The 20,375-nt window shown below is 37.4% G+C and overlaps 2 protein-coding genes and 2 non-coding genes across 7 annotated transcripts in view; 1 reads left to right on the forward strand and 3 right to left on the reverse strand.

Annotated features, from left to right (window-relative positions):
* SMC4 (structural maintenance of chromosomes 4) overlaps window positions 1-12,273 on the reverse strand; it is a 33,768-nt gene extending 21,495 nt beyond the window's left edge. The window contains exons 1-8 of one of the 3 annotated variants that reach the window (XM_024994724.2): window positions 12,156-12,255; window positions 10,906-11,049; window positions 9,899-10,077; window positions 9,253-9,444; window positions 7,603-7,779; window positions 1,143-1,307; window positions 769-896; window positions 155-295 (exon numbers count right to left, since the gene is read on the reverse strand). In XM_024994724.2, coding sequence (XP_024850492.1) covers window positions 155-295; window positions 769-896; window positions 1,143-1,307; window positions 7,603-7,779; window positions 9,253-9,444; window positions 9,899-10,077; window positions 10,906-11,044 — 1,121 coding nt within the window. In that variant the 5' untranslated portion in view covers window positions 11,045-11,049; window positions 12,156-12,255. Of the gene's footprint in view, window positions 1-154; window positions 296-768; window positions 897-1,142; window positions 1,308-7,602; window positions 7,780-9,252; window positions 9,445-9,898; window positions 10,078-10,905; window positions 11,050-12,155 lie in introns of all 3 variants that reach the window. The other 2 variants (NM_001105326.3, XM_059889064.1) reach the window with 2 other exon arrangements.
* On the reverse strand, window positions 7,271-7,363 carry MIR16B (microRNA mir-16b). Its single transcript, NR_030891.1, has one exon. It is a non-coding gene; the product is annotated as a microRNA mir-16b (primary transcript).
* On the reverse strand, window positions 7,414-7,511 carry MIR15B (microRNA mir-15b). The gene has a single exon (NR_031363.1). It is a non-coding gene; the product is annotated as a microRNA mir-15b (primary transcript).
* A 380-nt stretch (window positions 12,274-12,653) lies between the features above and the next one.
* Window positions 12,654-20,375, forward strand: part of IFT80 (intraflagellar transport 80) — a 131,808-nt gene continuing 124,086 nt past the window's right edge. For both annotated transcript variants that reach the window (XM_059880745.1, XM_059880741.1), the window contains exon 1: window positions 12,654-12,758. The gene's annotated coding sequence lies outside the window, so the exon portion shown is untranslated. The remainder of the gene's footprint in view (window positions 12,759-20,375) is intronic.

The following is a 20,375-nucleotide window of genomic DNA, read 5'->3' on the forward strand; positions in this document are numbered from 1 at the left end:
TTCAGTTTTTTGGTTGCAAAAAGAAACCATTTATAATATTTTATATGCTGGCAAATATATTGCCTTCATATGCTTGTATTAAGTTTATATATAGACACACACACATACATTTAATAAAATAATCTACTTTTAGTACTTTCCAAAAGATTATTACTTCTCTACATCTTTTACAGCTTTATTCTTAGCTTTCATTTCATTTGACAGTATATTGCTTTTCTCATTAATTTCTTTGGTATCTTCATTTATTTTTTCCTTTTGAGTCTCCATTTCAGCAATTCGTTTCTGCAAATCATAACTAGAGAGAGAGAAAAAGCTATCAGAGATCCAACTAGAGAGAGAGAAAAAGCTATCAGAGATCCTAAAGTACCATTTCTAAAACTCTCAAACTATTTTAAGTAAAATCAGCAGTTTCTAAAGTATCTAGGTCTTTGAAGGGGGAAGGAAGAAACCAACCCAGGGTCAAAGCAATTAGGAACAAAATAGGTTCCATATAACACAATTAGATCTGCTATCAAATGAATTAAAAAGAATTTATAAGTAAAACTATTAAGTATTAAGCATAGTGATATTTGTGAACCCAACTTCAAGTAGGATAGTTAAAAATTAACTTCACTACTATGCCAAAAAACTCTAATAAATTCATCACAACCACTTGCAGAATTTTTTTTTTTTACTTCAGTCTTCACATTTCTCTAATACAGGAAAAGAGAACAGATTAGATTTTAGTGTCAGAAACTAATACAAAAGTTGATAAATTAAGGTACTTACATGTAATACTGACAAACATGATTCTTTTTTCTAAATATTTCATTTTCCAAGGTAAGAAATTCAATGGCTATGTTTTTCTCTCCTTCTAAGGCATCCTTTTCCTTTTCTACCATCTTAACTCTGTTTAACTACAAAAGTTAAAAGGATAGAAATTGTTCATATTAAGTGTACTGAACAATCAATTTAAAATATGCCAACATTAGATAAAAACAAACTACATTCATAAACATTGTTTCTCTGAAATGTTAATAAGGAAAACATAAAACTTAGCTTAAACAATTATGGTCTATCATAACTTGAATTATCTGGCTTAGTATAATCTGTTAATCAATAAATGAAACATTCTGGTTTACAAAAGTCTATGGAAGATTCACCTTCTCTCCTCTGTGTTCATTTAATATTTCAACTCTCCGACACAAGACTTTAATAGGTTCATTTAGTCGTCCAGAACCAATTATATCTTCTAAATATTCAAGCATACCCTCATCGTGTTCAGTCTGGCCTTTTGGTTTCATCATAGCGATTTGTTCAACTTCACCCTTTAAAAAAAGTAGTATTTCACACTCACTGTATATGTTTGGCTACATCAGCCTCAAGTAAGAACTAGAAACAAGTCAAATAACAAATCCAACATTAATTAGAACTAAATGATATAAATCAGTAGCATAAAGAGATTTAGTAAGATGCAAATAGGAATTCCCTGATGGATCAGTGGTGAAGAAGCCTCCTGCCAGAGATATGAGTTTGATCCCTGGTCTGGGAAGATCCCACATTCCTCGGAGCAACTAAGTCCGTATGCCGCCAACTACTGAGCCTGCGCTCCAGAGACCAGCTTTGCAACAAGAGAACCTACTGCAATGAGAAGCCTGCAAAACACTAGAGTAGCTCCCATTTGCTGCAACTAGGGAAAGCCTGTGCAAAGCAACAAAGACCCAGCACAGCCAGAAATAAATACATAAATAAAATTATATAAAAATGCCAAGTAAAGATGTTCTAACTTTCTAAACAAACAAACAAGCCATTAAATGAAAAAGGAAATACTATTTTCTCTCATGGTAATAACAGGAAAAGGCCAACTGACTGCAACTAAATGTCTTGGTACATAAAACTTTTGCTTGCAATTATTATTATAACAACTTTTAAACTATACTTAAAATCTAAGATTAACATTATATATTTGCATTTATGCAGTTCAGTTACAAAGAGAAAAGAAAAAAGTACAGTCGGTAACTTTCAAGGCTGACTGAAAGGCAGCCATTTAGCTTGATGGGGGAGAAAATTTTGTCTGAATATGCTCAGGCAAAATGCTACTTTACTTCACACCAGTAGCCCGCCTGTACTCTTTATTACAACAGAAGAAAAGGGACAGACAAGTAGAAAAATAAAAACATACCCCTTTATTTCTGCAAAACAGCACAGACTGAAAAAAAATTTTTTAAAAAGGGGCATATATTCTTTCTCAATTTAAATATCTACAGTATTTATAAATGAAACTTAAAAATCTGGGTTAAAACTTGCTAATGACAAAGCATCGTATTACCAAAATCTTCAATATAATTATATACAGTAGAAAAAAACGGAAGATCAAACAAGAAAGGATAAAACAGCTCCTTTAAAAATCTACTTATTAGGGACTTCCCTGGTGGTCCACTGGTTAGGGCTCCAAGATTCTATTGCAGGGGGCACTGTTCTGATCTCCAGTTGGAGATCTAAGACTGCATAACGGAGGGGTGGGGGTGGGGGTGGAAATCTACTCATTAAAAATCAAAATTTAAAAAAATTTTATAGATGACCACTTTTCTGTACTTTTGACAACAGCACATGATTATAAAACACAAGGTGAAATGTTATCCTAAGAGCCTATCATTGTTTAGATTTCTCTGTAACCTTGGGTATGTATGAATTAGATTTAGCTAAATATTAGTGTTTAAACTAAAACATGTAGACATTTATATAAAATATTTTGTTCGGCTTTCAATTATCAGTTCTTTTCAAATATTTTAGGCAAGCTTTAGGTTTTATACAGAACTTAAGCCTGGAAGAGTATCTAAAGCTTTGGATCACAACAGGTGAGACTCTAGCCATTGTACAAGCCAAGACTTATTCAGTTGTTATCTAAACAGGTTTATCAACAGCAACATTGCTGACATTTTGGGCTGAATACTTTGTTGTGGGGAGCTATGCTGGGTATCATAAGATGTTTAATAACATCTCTGACCCTACCCACTAGATGCCAGCTGCATGAGGCCTTCCCCAGCTGTTAACAGCCTAAACTGTCTCCAGACAATGCTAAATGTACTGGGGGAGAGAGAAAGCAACAACTACTCCCAGCTGAGAATCACTAACCTGGAAGTAGTCAGTTTAACTCTTTTATGTCTGTGTTTATAATCCAAATATCTGACACCAAATAGTCAACATTCTAATTTGATTTGAATAGCTGAACACTTACTCTAAGATAAATGAAAATTCATGCCAAGAGAACTTACGTACCTGAGTCAAATCACATAAGGTATTATTTAGGTATACATTTTTCAGATAACCAGAAGCTATGATTTGGTGTAACAACAATAAAAAATATTTCTAAAGGCATTATACTTTTCAGCCAAACTATTTACTGAAGTGATGGAATACTAGTATTAGGAGACTGCCTAGCTTCAAACAAAGCATAGTGGTTGCTTGTTTTTGGTCACTTGTTCCTCCCTTTCCAGTTAAAATGAAAGATATATAGCTCTGATTTCTTTTCATTCTAACAAGGCTGCCCAGCAGAAAAAACATTTTCAAGTGAAAGAAAAGGACATTTATGAATCAACATTTCCATCTCAAGTCCCATATAACACTGTTTTCATTTGTTATATGAGATCTATTAAAAATGGGTATTATCAATTAACACTACTGAATCAACAGGTCATTAGAACATTTAGGCCTCTGCCTGTCATGTGACTATTAGGACTGTTGTGGTATTTCAATGACAACCTGAGACCTTTCTTGTGGTTCTGTTCCTTGATGTTCTCTGACTGCCTTACCACCCGCTACTATTTGTTTTCTTCCTTATCTTTCCAATTTGTGTCATTTCATGTATAATCTAAGGGCTGACAGTCTATCCTTAGAGGACCACTCATTTCAGGTACGTTTGTACCTATCCCACGTGAAATTACAAAGTAGTTTTAATTTAAAGCAATAACCTCAATACATTTTAGAAATAATTTAAAGCCTGAATTTAAAGTCACCTTGAAAGCTCCAAATCACAAACAGTGGTAATATGGTAGACAAAAACCCAAACAAACAAGTTTCAAGTTGCTATAAAGCTAGCATCTGAAGCCGACAAGTTTTATAGTCCTCCTCAATGTTATTTCTGACTTCCATAACTTAAGTAAACTAAACAAGGTTTTAAACACATTTCTTCACTGTTGTTTACTACTAACTTCCTATGTTTTAATTTATATTTACACTATATCAGAGATATTAAGCAACTGTGGAAAATACCATTTATGGTTTTTAAAAGCAACATAAAAATAGCATGCATATGTCAAGAGGATATTTATAATATCCAAGACCTAAACCTTAACTTATTGAACTGGGCAGAAAACCAAGATATTGTGACTCATTTACAGCATGCCTCAATAATCTAATTTAGAACAATACAGCTTAAAAATCTAGGAGGAATAAATAGGTACTATGCTTTATCATTATGGAAACAGAATCCAAATTTTACCAAGCACTGAATCACAGAAAACTCAAATATAGTACATATATAATAAAACTTTTCCTAATAAGGAAGGCCTTAAGATTTAAGGTAAATATGGGTGTTTGCATAAAAATTAATGGTCCAGATTTACTAGTTGAAATTTTGCCTTGGTTATATTTTTATTTTCTCCATTTTCTACTTTACTGTTAAGTTATTGTTTTTATGCTATTCTAATAAATTTTTAATTTGTGAACTAACAAAAGCTAAGAAACTAATGACTGAGGTTAGTATCTGTGTAAAACAAGTGCATAAACAGAAAGGACAACGCTTTAGGAGGTAGACTGCTTGGTATTTATTTTGGGTGCTTAGGGACAGCTTTCATATAGTTGAGGTGTTGAACAACACGATTTTGGATAACTGAAGTACTACCGATAAAACTAAAACAACTTCTTCTGATATAGCACAGTCTTATTTCTACAGATAAAAAAGATCAGAATTCAAGTAAGCTTATATGTTAATGCCAAGCAGGGAAGAAGTATACTGGAAAGAAAAAATGAACAGGTAACTCAGATCTTGGTTAATCCAATCTCCAAATTACTAAATAAGAAAAAAAAAATCTTAGTTATTTTTAAATTTTAGTTTAGATTTTAAAATATGAAGACAAAAAGCATATGAAGTTGAAAACTGTGACAAATGAGCTACTGTGAAATCTTTCAGCTAAAAAAAACTCAATTTGTTCACACCAAGAATTATGACAATGGGAAAACAGCTCTCAAACAAGGTATAAACAGGGAAATGTACAAAGTACAACGGCCAATTATAATCTAACACTTTTAGAAAGCATGTATAAGGACAAGAAATAGACTTCTACCATCTTTGGATCATTTATAGTATCTCAGTTTAGTCACTCATTAGGAACTCATTAAAACAGCCAACGATGAAATTTTAAATGATTTCAAATACTAGAAATGCCTACTTGAAGAACCTACTATACCATTATAAATACTATAAAAAATTTATCCTAATGGACTTCTAAATTTCAGTGCTTTTTAGTCTAAAAAATAAGTTTCCACTTTAGCTGAATTTCTATCACTTAGTCTGTTAATCACTACCACTGGCCAAAGAGCCTACATTTTATTCAAAGCAATCACTTATGTCTTAGAAGATGATATTCTCATGGTCCCAAGCTCCCAGTCTCCCAAACTAGTTAATTTTTAAGATAAATGTTATTTAGTGGGAGATAAGGTAATAAAAATTGTATTCTTACCTTCAAATCCTTTAAATTTCTAGGGCAGGAATCTAAGATTTTGATAAGGAACTAAATAAAAATCCATAGAAACCACTGCCACTTTCCCTCAAATTTTAAAATAATTCTATCTAGTCCAGTCCCTGTTTCTTCTTCCTAACAGGTGAGCTCCTAAGAGTCTTATCTGTAAATTTAATCAAATGGAATTCAATTTGTTAATGTGGAAAGTTTACCTTGATATTAAAAATGATTTTAACAATGTAACTGTTAAGATGATTAAAAACAAGTTGAGATTATGAGGATAAAGGGCTTAAGCACCCCGGACACTTTAGAAGCACAAACTGAATATAAAATTTACAATTTAAAAACTCCTCTTATCTCTTTGGGGGATGTTACTTTATTTAATTCCCTTTATTCACAGAATTATGTAGAAAGGCTATACCAAGGAAAAAAATTCACAAGGGTTAAAATGCAATCTATTTTGATGAGTCTACATACAGGTGTAAAACTTTGATTATTTTAGGGTGATAGTAAATATACAGCAAATAATAAGATAAACACAACAGTAAGTTCCTGCAAAATGGTATCATTATCAAATTTAGTTTTCTAATGGGGCGTAACTTTTTAATCCATAATTAACCAAATCAAATCCCAGAACAGTTAAATTTGATTAAAAAAACACACACAGCTTTAACCCCACATTTATGTAAATTCAAATCTCATTTAGAAATATATCTGCTAATGATTTCCCAACATCCATTTTAAATTAAGTTTGGGTTACAGAAGTATACAAATGAACTGGTAGCAAGATACTAACATAAGTCACCCCAGAATTATATTTATTTACTTTCCACATACATTATATATAAATAACTTTTATTTTAAAAAAAAACTGTAAAATATAGGCTAAAATGGAAATAGCGACTAACATTTTATAAGTTTCTTACTGGGAACACTCAGCCACACTAATACAAGTTTCTCAAACCAAAATCCAGTTTAAAACCAGTAGTCCAGGACACTAAAGAATATCAGCAGCTATTTCTACATCACAATAGTTTTCCTCTTAAGCCATGCTTTTATGCTAAAAACTTTTTTGAAAGGTAAAACTTAGAGAAGATAAGGGATTTTCTTACCAAGCAAATCTGGTAGAAAATATCTTTACTCAAATAAAGCACAGAGTTTCTTATAAAAATCAACACCAAGTACTTAATGTTATACCTCCTTAAAAAGACTTTAACAGTATGATACCTAAGAATGAAATATCACTTTCTAATTTTCCAGTAGTAGTGGTTCAGTAGGCCATTTGAACCAAAACAAAGAGCTTGTATAAGCTTTTAATTGACCATTCTAAGTGTTTAAAAAAATAAAAAATTAAATCAGAGAAGTCTGTCAAATACCAAGTATCCAGAGTGGTTTTCTTCCCCCCCCCCCCCCCTTTTTGGAGTATATTATATTAGTAGAGATTACAAATAAGAACAAAAGTAAAAGAATTATTATTAAAAGATAACAAATCTTATTTAAAATGTTATCGTAAAGAGAAATACAAACAGAAATGATAAATAGTTGCTATGTCCCTGTCACGCTAAAGCAGCACAATAATATTGGTGTTTAATATTTATTTTACTACGCCAATATTTACGTGCTGCTACAGCGGAACAAGTATGTCAGTCCATCCAAACAAAATGAGCATATGATCATGAAAATACAGTTCTGAATGAATTTCCTTAAATTTCTAGAGCAGCAAATAATGATTCGCATCTTGACTGTAGTATGTAAACCATGATGTGCTGCTACAGTACTTTAAGGTCTCAAAAATACAGGATTCATCCAATAGGGAAAAACCTCTTTACACTTTTACTAAAAGAAAAAAGAGAGAGAACCTCTGATGTCTTAATAAACGTACCTGTAAGATTAAAAATCTATTATGGTCCAAGTCAATTCCATGACTTCGAAGAAGAATTCCAACATCCTTAAATGTAGTCTTTTTCCCACTTACGTGATAAACAGAAGTATTATCTCTGTAGGCCGTTCTGGATACATAGAAGTTACTGTTAGGAATGACTTCATAATCATCCCCTTCCTGTTTTGAGGAAAAACAAAACCAGAAAACAATTGCTGGTATTAAGTCATAAGTTTGCTTCAAATTTCACTCAATTCATATTGAAACCAATTCTATGGATTAAGAACTTTAACTGGATATGCACAAAAGCTGACAATAGTTCTTAGAATTAATTATCTTAGCAAAGAATAGAAATAATTTTCTATTTCTAAGGAGTTCTTGGACTCCTTCCTCACAGATCACAAAAACCAAAAAGTCAAACCAACTACATCTTCAAGCCTAAAAACATACTTAACTGAGAAAAGAACTGATGGGAAACAAGATTCCCACTGTATCCAAAACAAACTCACCCAAAATATTAAACCACCTTGATAGAGTACATTAGTTCATTAAAAAAAGCTGCAAGGGATGATTCAAGGAAAAAGGGAGGGGATGGTAGTGCGGTGATACAGATTAATTTTTGGGGGGTGGTGGTGGTGAAAAATAAGCCATCAATTAAAGGTAAAAAGAACTGCAAAGAACTGACAACTATATTCCCCTGTTTTTTAATCAAACAAAAAGAAATGAAGGGCAAATCTGCTTTAACATTAAAACTTGCTTTCCTTTAAAAACTACGTCATTTTGAAACCATGACTTTTAAACTTCACACAAATCAAGTGTAATTAATAAGCTAAAAAATCAAATCTGATTTACTGGCTATCTACTTTCCAACCCAAACTGTATAACAGAAAAGCACTAAGAAACAAAATTAAAATTTATACCACCACGTAGATTTATTTAAAGCTCTTTACATTAAAGTTAAAAACAAGACTTAGAGGCCAAATCACATCCTCATTTCGTTATGTAATTAGTTTTCTACATTTTTAGGTTCCAGCCAGTTTTGAACTAGGAATTCCCAAACAGAAGAGAAAAAACCCCAGTATCAACAAAGCCATGTAAATAACCCAAATAGGCATTTTATGTCTGTCTCCTTTTAGAGAGAAAAAAAAAAAAAAAAGTTAGCTTATCCTTCTGCTGTTTTAAAAGGGTTGCTGATACGAAAGCAAAGTTCTTTCATATCACACATACAGATTCCTACTAACTTTAACGTGAATTGAAATAACGGAGATGGTAAAATTAGTCAACTTACATTTTCAAGTTTAGGTAACTTATCTGAAAGCAATGAAAACGTAACTTTATAAAAACAAATCCAAAATTTATAATAAAAGAATGCAAAATTGGCACTCAAGATACTAGAACTGCTCAAAAGGTATTATTATGAGCTACTTATAATTCATTTCCCTAACTAAATTTTAATATTTTAAGTTTAACAGCCACCATCACACCTCAAAAAGAAAATATGATCACGGAGGCAATGAAATCAATATTGGTTCTGCTTTAACCATATACTAATTTTTACAAGCTAATTTAAGCCCAAAATAATAAAATGTGTAATGCCCTGAAATTCTGTCTTCCTTACTTGGAAGATGCAAATAACTAAACAAAATCCCTTACCTTATCAATTATCTTTTGAAAATGAACAGCTACAGTGCAACTCTGAATATCCTTATGTTCATCAGAATTGTGTATTAGAACTGAGAGTTTTTTAGATCTTATTTTTTGTGCTCGATAGCCAAACACAAAAAGCATAGAATCAATAACATTGGATTTGCCACTGCCATTTGGCCCAATAATACAGGAAAATCGCTGCATAAAAAGAACAGGAAAAAAAAAAGTTAAAAAGGTTATACTACTGATTTCAATTTAAAATGATTTAACTTGCAGCAAAACTACAAGTATTTAAAAAGCTTTTGCAGCTAGAAGATAGTTTTCATAGATCATGTCTTGTATGTTACAAGTTTCAACACTTTAAATAAGATCATGTTCTAATTTTGACTCAGACTTTTTACAAAATTCATTCTTACAGTTAAAAAGAAAATATTCTTTTCAAACATAAAACCCAAATTCTATTCAGTGAGGAGAACTTTATAAAGAAAGGTACCAAAAGATAATCAGATAAACAAAAGCTAATTTCAGTAGTTAAAAGCATAGAAACTACACCATGTATTTCTCAATCAGGATATACAATAACTACAAAACTGAAACAGTTTGTAATAAAGATGCATTACCTTACAACAGCTATTTAAAAATGGTCAAATACCTTATGGAAAGGTCCCAGAATTTTTTCCCCAGCGTAAGATTTGAAGTTCTGGTTTACAATATGAGTTATCATAAGACGAGGAGCTCCAGGTTCATTGGTCATTGCAGGAGGTGGGGGAGGAGGGATGCTATTCAAAATCTCTTCTAAACTTCTATTATCAATTTCCTCACTTGGAGTTTCTAAGTCAGTCAAAGGAAAGGAAAAAAAGGGGGAGAGGGGAAGCCTGCATCAGTGCAATTTGTTAGCCTGCTAATCTTTGGAGACGTCATTTATGAAACCTAGGAATCTCTATTTTTCACTCAAATACAGTATTATCTTACATTCACAAAGGATAACAGTCTTTAGGCTTTGTCTTATGACAAAAGAAAATTTTTGAAAGAGATGCCATCAGTCACAAAATTCTATAGAAATATACCTTTTAGGAGTCAATACACTACATCGTAATGCAAATCTGGAAAATCCACAATCACTTGAGTCCTTGCCTAAACAGGTGGTCAAATCCTACAGCTCTAGATTCAACTCTCAGTATCTGTTAAGCATCTGGAACCCTAACTTTGGACACTGGCGAGCTCCCGTGACAGTTACAGGGGTTTCATGTCACTCAATTCCTTGACTCACAAAACCCACGGCGAGTGCGGGCGTAGGTGCAAATTATCTTCTCTTTGCAATTTAAGATCACCGAGGTGAAGTTGTACGATCAAGCAACTTTTCATCATATTAACAAATAGTCACGCTGACACTGAAAAAAGTCCACTCTGGCTGACCGTGTCGATTTCCGCGGAAACATAAGACAATGAACAGAAGTTCAGAATTTTAGCTATTTACTAGCCCCCATCCCTCCAGCACCGTTAACCGAAATTTCACAGTCGAATCTGTGAAAATCGCTTTCTTGACCTTCGGGTGTCAACCCCGCAGCCCTTTTCGTCCGCGCCCTGGAATACCAACCGTCCCGGGTTGGGTGCCAGGTCTCCACGCGCTTGCCCTCGGCGTCGCGAAGGGCTACTCACCTGCGGTGGCCAGCGCCTGGCTCCTCGCGCGGCCGGGCGGCGGATCCGGCTCCGCGTCGCTGCTGGTGCCGTCCGGGGACCGCGGCGGCCCTTCCTCTCTGCGATGGGCAGTGGAGGGCTGGGTGCCTTTACGGGGCATGGTCGCTGGAGCCGAGGGAAAGCCGGGAGCAAGTCAGCCCGCGGGCGGCCGGCCGCGCCGTCAAGTTCCCCGCCGGCCCGCCACCCGTCCCACTCGGGTAAAACTTTGTCCACCCGTTTTCTAGGGCTCCGTTGAAAAACCCCGCGCAACGCCAGCGAGTTCTCGGGAAAGAAGGCACAAAAAACTCAAGTGCCAGGAAGGCGGGATTCGCTCTCTCAAGTTCTAAGCAAGTTCCTAGACGTGCTTTGCGGAGCCAGCAAAGAGAGCAACTGCTTAGGTTCTTTTTATTTTTTTAATGTCCCCCTCCTCCGCCCACAGTGTAAATGTGTGAGAAGACTGTAACGTCATTTCTAAACGAAGTTATATCCCGCACGCCGACATTTACGGACATTCCCACACTCTCGGGGCTGGGGATCAAAGCGCACAGATTCTTGTCTCCGAGTCCGTACTAGCTTTAGGTTTGAGGGGTTCTCAACTCTTGGCAGAGCAGTCGGGAACGAAGAGGCGGTTCGCCGCCCACATTCCTCTCCCCGCCATAGCCCTTGGCTCGGCTGGCGGCTCGGGGGCTTTGAGGTCTCCTTCTACTCGCCGGCCGGGGACCGGCGGCTGGGGTCGACCGCTCGCGATTTTCAAATCGGAAGCCGGCAGCGCCAACTCCGCTTCCATCACCTTGGGGTGGCAGGGGTTTGTCCCTGAGGTCCGCGGCGAATCCCGCTGGACAATAAACTACGAAAGGCCACCAGTAAGGGCTCAGAGCTAGTGGTTAGTCCCTCGGGAGAAGAGAAACGGGCAGCGGGCCGGGACAGGGGGCGACGCCGTAGTCCGACCAAGATTTCTAAGAAAAGGTCCGCGAGGGCTGAGAGGGCCCCCAGCCCCGCGGCCCCAATCCCACCATCGACGCTTAAGTAGCTCAGAGAAGTGGCGCCCGGGAGAAGCGCGCGGGAGCTTCGACCGCCGGGGAGCGACTGAGGGGGGAGGGGTGACAGCGAGCGAAATCTCCCCGAGGCAGCCTCAGCCTAGACTTCGGCTGCTCCAGCTCAAGGCCTCTTTCCAGGCGCCTGCGGACCGGGCAGGAAGTGAGAGTGTGACAACCGATCAGGAAAAGACGTACTTTACCTGCAGGATAGTCCACTCAGACCGAGGCTGGAAACGGTTGTATAGGCCCCCCGGTTCCTACCGGTGTTTCGGCTCCGGGTCCTTCACTCGAAAATGGCGCCTAAAATACAAACTCGAACGGAAATTCGTTACAAACGCGCGCAATGCTTTCTGGGAACCACTAATTTGAAAAAAATGCGGCGATTATCGCCATCTTCTGATACCTTACGCGCATGCGCGAACTCCTGGCGGGACCCGAGCTGCAGGGAACGTTTTCTACTAGGTGAAAAAAGCGAAACAATGTTTTCCGTGGCCCTACGGCAATAGCACTCTTATAAATTTTTTTTTTAAACTTGCGAATTTTGAGAAGATAAGTGGAATTCGCCCTACGGTTTAAGTCAAGGATCAGTCGTCCAATAACGTCCCTTTAGAAGAGGGCGTGGCCACTGCGGGGCGGGGTCTCAGGCCCGCTCGGGTGACGCTCTGAGGGGAAGTATCGCGCGAAGAGGGAGTCAGCTTAGCTCTGAGAAGTCGCTATGGTGACAGGGCGGTCCGCTGCTTCTTGGTAACTGGTCTCAGTTCTGTGAGAAAGATCGACCCCTCTTTCCTGGAACTTAAGGTAAGTCTGTTTACTTCCAAGCGAGAGTTGAGGAAAGGATTTGGAAGTTGTGGCCTTTACTGGATTCACCTTCCCTGCTTTGACAGTGTGTGCGGCGTGGAGCATCGGTTATTTCCCGTCTCACTGGGCGCTCTGGACTTAGCTTTTGGGATGCGAAGGAGGAAGCCCTGAATTTGGAGGGAGCAGAGGGGCAGCACGGAGGAGAGAAGATCTGGATTGGTGAATGATCGTGTAGGGAATAGCAAATAATGATTTCGAGTTATTGGTATTAGGTCATTAATGTCACTAGTGAAAAGGGGTTTTGAGTTTTTAAAATCATTCGACTGGAAGACTCTGTAATGGAAGAAACGATTTGCTGGTGTCGTCTGGTTATGGGGAAATTATTGATCAGCAGATATTTCTTAAGTAGCTTCTGTATACACTGCACTCTCGGGCATAATCAGGATTATTGAGCAAGTATTCCTGTTCCCAGATAATTTAGTTTTGTTAATGGATTTTTAACTAAGAGTTTGTGGATCTGGTAGTAGGTGATTGGGGTTCAGAGAAGTTCATACTACTTCTCCACTACAGCCCCCACCCGCCCCCGGAATTGAGTACAGAATTCTGTGTGCTTGTAAATTTTTCTGGGGAGTTAGTTTTTCCAGAACTTTGATCAGATTCTTAAACTTGGTCCTATCCCATCGCACTGTTAACCATTAATTGATCTGAATACGTCCAACAAACATTTATTCAGAGACTCTTAAGTACTTGACTGAGAACTGGGAACCTCTTTTATTCCCCCTTTTAACTTTTGCATACTTAGGACTTGGCATACTGAGGCCCCAATAAATCTTTATTGAGTGAATTTACATTGTCATTCTAAGTAAGAAAGTATGATTCTTCCCCTGAGGAGCATCATGTTAAGGTTCAGTGATTCTCAAGAGTTGAAGGTGTGGAAGACACTCCCCTCAAGTGTAAGAATTCCGTGAGGTTGAGAGACTAAAGTGATTTGAATAAACATTGACTCAGTATTGTAATACACTTTTTTTATTTGTAGTTGAAAAAAATTATTTTCATAAGACAAACTACAGACAGTAAAGCTCAATGAAAAATTTGGTTGGTAGCTGTACCAGAACATGTACATCAGTTCTGTTTAAAATCATGTGGAATCTTTTGGATTTTCAAGTCAAACACTACTAAACCCAAGTTGGAGAGATATTAACCCTGAAAAAAAGCAAAGACTAGACCAAATTGAGTAATGTATATGGGAGACAGAGCACCATGTAGGAGAAGGATGTAACAGATAACAGAATCCCAAGTCTCATCATTTTTTTAAAGCTACCTACTTAGACAACGTACTCAGTTTGTCAAACTCTGTTTATTATGAAACCAGCATATAATACCTACCGCATAGGATTGTTTATGATTGTTCATCTAACATACACACTGCATGCATTTGATATTGCTGTGTTTATAACATAGACCTTGTTAGGGTATGTGCTAAGGTTGAATAATGGGATGTCAAGTTAGAAGAAGGTTAGTTTGTGAAGAGTCTTGAAAACCAGGTCAAGGATATTAGATTGATAAATCTTCAAAATATTAGAAAAATTTTGAGCTATGGAGTGACTTGGTTAAAAAAAGTTAACAGTTATGTGGGATGTGTGAAAAGAGAAAGAGACTGAGATCAAGCACGGCTTAGATTGTTACTGTCCACTTTTCCATGTAGGAGGTAAGAGGTGCCTATGCAGTAGAATGGTAAAAATCTGGACACATTTAACAGTTAATAGTCTGAGCTCTTAAAGTTAGATAGTATTCTTTGTGAATCTCTGGATTAGTGATGAGGGGATAAGAAAGATAAGTCAGAAATAAATCTTAGTTTTACTACCTTTGATGGTTGTTGTAAATAATGTTTGGTCTTAGTGACTGATCAGAAATGTAATTTCAGAAAGTCAATAAAGTGACCAATAGCTTTAGATTTAGTTGAACCTAACCATAAATACTTTTTAAACAGAATAAATACTTTTTAAACAGGCTTAACTCAGATTGATAATGTAGAACAGACATTGATAACCAACAGCTATAGTGGAGACAAATCTAGAGTGAAAGTAGGACACTCAGAATAAGTGAAGAAGTGATCTGAGAAGAGATTAGGGTCATGAGAGGTAGACTTACTCCCTCTTGATTGATCCTTACTAGTACTTTGCATAAAAAGGAGCTGGTTCTGTTGGGATGGACTCAAGTTAAAACCACCTTGGAAAGTATAACCAAGTCTCATCTTTCTGGTCCAAAATCATCTACTAACAGCCATTATCTATAATTTCAGGCAGTTCGAGAAGAGAACCCTACTTTTTGTATTTTAAAAAGTTGTACCCCATGGGAATAAATAAGTTCAAGGGGAAAAATTGGAATAGAATTAAAATTAACATCTGCAGTTCTTTAAGTGCATAGTTAAATTTTGTCATCATATAATAATATGTGACAGAAGACCAAATCCAAATTGTCTTGAGGAAAAAAAATAGCTTCCGTAAGCAAGAAGTTAGGTGAGTATAACTGGATTCCATATTCAAAGAAAGAACTAGGACTGTGTTTCTTTGCTCTGCTTTATGTTCCCATGTCTTGGCATTATTCTCAGACCTCACATAGTGGCCTCTAACACCACCATGCTCTCCCCTTGGTGTGGTAAGATAGTTATAGTAACTCTTGCCTTGAATCTAAACTTGAAGACCTGGAAAGTTAAAGAGAGTTTTTCTTCCCTATCTTTTACTTGAATAAAAGTTTCCTTCGGAAAGCTCTAATTGACTTAAGCCTAGGTCTCATGCTGACTCCACTTAAGCCATATGGGCTAAGAGGGAGTAAGTGGTATTCCAAGAAGAAATTCTTTGTAGCTCAGAACAGAGTGAATATATGAAGGGTGATGAAACACCCTTTCTAACTAAATGAAACTAAGCCATGCCCGTGGGGCCACCCAAGACGGGCGGGTCATGGTGGAGAGTCTGACAGAATGTGATCCACTGGAGAAGGGAATGGCAAACCACTTCAGTATTCTTGCCTTGAGAACCCCATGAACAGTATGAAAAGGCAAAATGATAGAATACTGAAAGAGGAACTCCCCAGGTCAGTAGGTGTCCAATACGCTACTGGAGATCAGTGGAGAAATAACTCCAGAAAGAATGAAGGGATGGAGCCAAAGCAAAAACAGTACCCAGTTGTGGATGTGACTGGTGATAGAAGCAAGGTCTAATGCTGTAAAGAGCAATATTGCATAGGAGCCTGGAATGTCAGGTCCATGAATCAAGGCAAGTTGGAAGTGGTCAAACAAGAGATGGCAAGAGCGAGTGTCGACATTCTAGGAATCAGCAAACTAAAATGGACTGAAATGGGTGAATTTAACTCAGATGACCATTATATCTACTCCTGTGGGCAGGAATCCCTCAGAAGAAATGGAGTAGCCATCATGGTCAACAGAAGAGTCCGAAATGCAGTACTTGGATGCAATCTTAAAAACGACAGAATGATCTGTGTTCGTTTCCAAGGCAAACCATTCAGTATCACAGTAATCCAAGTCTATGCCCCAACCAGTAATGCTGAAGAAGCTGAAGTTGAACGGTTCTATGAAGACTTACAAGACCTTTTAGAACTAACACCAAAAAAGATGTCCTTTTCATTATAGGGGACTGGAATGCAAAAGTAGGAAGTCAAGAAACACGTGGAGTAACAGGCAAGTTTGGCCTTGGAATACAGAATGAAGCAGGACAAAGACTAATAGAGTTTTGCCAAGAAAATGTACTGGTAATAGCAAACACCCTCTTCCAACAACACAAAAAAAGACTCTACACATGGACAGATGGTCAACACTGAAATCAGATTGATTATATTCTTTGCAGCCAAAGATGGAGAAGCTTTATACAGTCAACAAAAACAAGACCAGGCGCTGACTGTGGCTCAGATCATGAACTCCTTATTGCCAAATTCAGACTTAAAGAAAGTAGGGAAAACCACTAGACCATTTTGGTATGACCTAAATCAAATCCCTTATGATTATACAGTGGAAGTGAGAAATAGATTTAAGGGACTAGATCTGATAGAGTGCTTGATAAACTATGGACTGAGGTTCGTGACATTGTACAGGAGACAGGGATCAAGACCATCCCCAAGGAAAAGAAATGCAAAAAAGCAAAATGGCTGTCTGGGGAGGCCTTACAAATAGCTGTGAAAAGAAGAGAAGTGAAAAGCAAAGGAGAAAAGGAAAGATAAATATCTGAATGTAGAGTTCCAAAGAATAGCAAGAAGAGATAAGAAAGCATTCTTCAGCAATCAGTGCAAAGAAATAGAGGAAAACAACAGAATGGGAAAGACTAGAGATCTCTTCAAGAAAATTAGAGATACCAAGGGAACATTGCATGCAAAGATGGGCTTAATAAAGGACAGAAATGGTATGGACCTAACAGAAGCAGAAGATATTAAGAAGAGATGGCAAGAATCCACAGAAGAACTGTACAAAAAAGATCTTCTCGACCAAGATAATCACGATGGTGTGATCACTCACCTAGAGCCAGACATCCTGCAATGTGAAGTCACGTGGGCCTTAGAAAGCATCACTATGAACAAAACTAGTGGAAGTGATGGAATTCCAGTTGAGCTATTTCAAATCGTAAAAGATGATGCTGTGAAAGTGCTGCACTCAATATGCCAGCAAATTTGGGAAACTCATCAGTGGCCACAGGACTGGAAAAGGTCAGTTTTCATTCCAATCTCTAAGAAAGACAATGCCAAAGAATGCTCAAACTACTGTACAATTGCACTCATCTCACACGCTAGTAAAGTAATGCTCAAAATTCTCCAAGCCAGGCTTCAGCAATATGTGAACCGTGAACTTCCAGATGTTCAAGCTGGTTTTAGAAAAGGCAGAGGAACCAGAGATCAAATTGCCAACATCCACTGGATCATGGAAAAAGCAAGAGAGTTCCAGAAAAACATCTATTTCTGTTTTATTGACTATGCCAAAGCCTTTGACTGTGTGGATCACAATCAACTGTGGAAAATTCTGAAAGAGATGGGAATACCAGGCCACCTGATATGCCTCTTGAGAAATTTGTATGCAGGTCAGGAAGCAACAGTTAGAACTGGACATGGAATAACAGACTGGTTCCAAATAGGGAAAGGAGTACGTCAAGGCTGTATATTGTCACTCTGCTTATTTAACTTATGCATGCAGAGTACATCATGAGAAACACTGGGCTGGAAGAAGCACAAGCTGGAATCAAGATTGCCGGGAGAAATATCAATAACCTCTGATATGCAGATGATACCACCCTTATTGCAGAAAGTGAAGAGGAACTAAAAAGCTGCTTGATGAAAGTGAAAGAGGAGAGTGAAAAAGTTGGCTTAAAACTCAGCATTCAGAAAACGAAGATCATGGCATCTGGTCCCATCACTTCATGGCAAATAGATGGGGAAACAGTGGAAACAGTGTCAGACTTTATTTCTTTGGGCTCCAAAATCAGTGCAGATGGGGACTGCAGCCATGAAATTAAAAGGCGCTTACTCCTTAGAAGGAAAGTTTTGACCAACCTAGATAGCGTATTGAAAAGCAGAGACATTACTTTGCCAACAAAGGTCTGTCTAGTCAAGGCTATGGTTTTTCCAGTGGTCATGTGTGGATGTGAGAGTTGGACTGTGAAGAAAGCTGAGCACTGAAGAATTGATGCTTTTGAACTGTGGTGTTGGAGAAGACTCTTGAGAGTCCTTTGGACTGCAAGGAGATCGAACCAGTCCATTCTGAAGGAGATCAGCCCTGGGATTTCTTTGGAAGGAATGATGCTAAAGCTGAAACTGCAGTACTTTGGCCACCTCATGCGAAGAGTTGACTCATTGGAAAAGACTGTGATGCTGGGAGGGATTGAGGGCAGGAGGAGAAGGGGACGACAGAGGATGAGATGGCTGGATGGCATCACTGACTCGATGGACTTGAGTCTGAGTGAACTCCGGGAGTTGGTGATGGACAGGGAGGCCTGGCGTGCTGCAATTCAGGGGGTCGCAAAGAGTCGGACACGACTGAGTGACTGAACTGAACTGAATGAAACACCAGTTTTCACTACAAATAGCAAATAATTAAGTTCTTCCTATGTTTCAGGCAATCTACTGGACATTTGTAAGATATCTTCCCCCCCCCCCCCCCCCCCCCCCGCCAATCTCATGTCTACTCTATCTCATTTAACATCATAACCAACCTGTGATGTAGGTATTATTAGCCTCATTTTGTATATAGAAAAAAACAAAGTACAGTGTTTGGAAGATCACGGAGTGAAGGTTTCAGTAAGAAGTGTGTCAAATGCAGTAGAAATTGCAAAGAGAATGGGAATAGTGAATCTTATGTAAAATAACATTTATTTTTTTTTAATGCAGAAATGCTTAAAGAAAAAAGCAAAACTAAGCCATGAACATATCATTCAGATATTCCTATGTTAAAACTATAAATGTATGGATAAAATATTATGAACTTGATAACTTCAAACAGTATAGAATAGTATGAAATGAGGATTAAAAGCTTCCCTTTTCTCACCAGTGTCTCTACCCTTACAAAGCCTCCATTAAGTGTCTTGCACATCTTTTGAGAAAAACATTTTAGTATCGACTAACTTGAGTATATATCTCCTCCCCTCGTATTTTTTTTTTTATCACAAAAGAGATTGAGTTACATAATACTGCTGTATAGTTTATTTTTGTAATTTAAGATATTATAGACATCTTTTTGTATCAATACATATAGATTCATCTCATTTTTTAAATAGCTGTACAGCATTCTAGTTTGTCAGTTGAATGTGATTTTTTCTCAGCTAGTTGAATTAAAAGGATGAATTAAAGATGACTGCTTATTTTTAATTTTGTGAGTCACATGGTTTATTGGTTCAAAGTTATTCGGCCATCCTGGATTATAAATATAACCAATATGAATAAGATTAAAGTATAGCTAGCTCTACTTAGAGCTAGAATTGCAAGGAAATGTGTATACCACTCCTTATACATACCTGGGAAGCCCCAATACATACACTTCAAATACATACAAGAGTTGGAATAGGGTGGGGGTTGGAGGTCTTTAGTAATTGAACTATACTGCCAAGCCTGTTCCCATTGTTTATTAGGTGTTTGAATCGGTCCCTGGAAATGGTTCATCTTCCTCTGCCTTCCCTGTTATATAAGAGATCCCAGCTCTAGTCTACATGTGGTTCTATGATGGAACCAATCTGAGTAAAGATCTGCTTCTCTTTCACTCCTGTCTTTACTGGAAAAGAGACTTAAGAGTCTAATCAGAGGTATCAATTTAGAAAACTGTTGATAAGAATTGAACTTTTAAAAACAGAGCCTTGGGTAATCGTCAGCAAACCATTAATTTCAACTGTTAGTATCAATACCCATGGGTTAGCTAGTGTGCAAATGACCCAAACAGAACCTGTTGGAAACAAAGTTGTGATCTAATGCTTGCATTTGTTATCTGTCCTTCATATTCTTATTCACTTCTGAGGCTCTCTGCTATGTTTTATCTATATGTATATTCTTGTTGACAAGTCATACCTTCTCTCTTTCCCTCCTAAAATTTTTCTCATTTTCTTAGTGCTTTTACCTTTTAGTTTTCTTTCT

The sequence above is a fragment of the Bos taurus genome, chromosome 1 (genome assembly GCF_002263795.3).
Source record: "Bos taurus isolate L1 Dominette 01449 registration number 42190680 breed Hereford chromosome 1, ARS-UCD2.0, whole genome shotgun sequence".
Taxonomy (NCBI): domain Eukaryota; kingdom Metazoa; phylum Chordata; class Mammalia; order Artiodactyla; family Bovidae; genus Bos; species Bos taurus.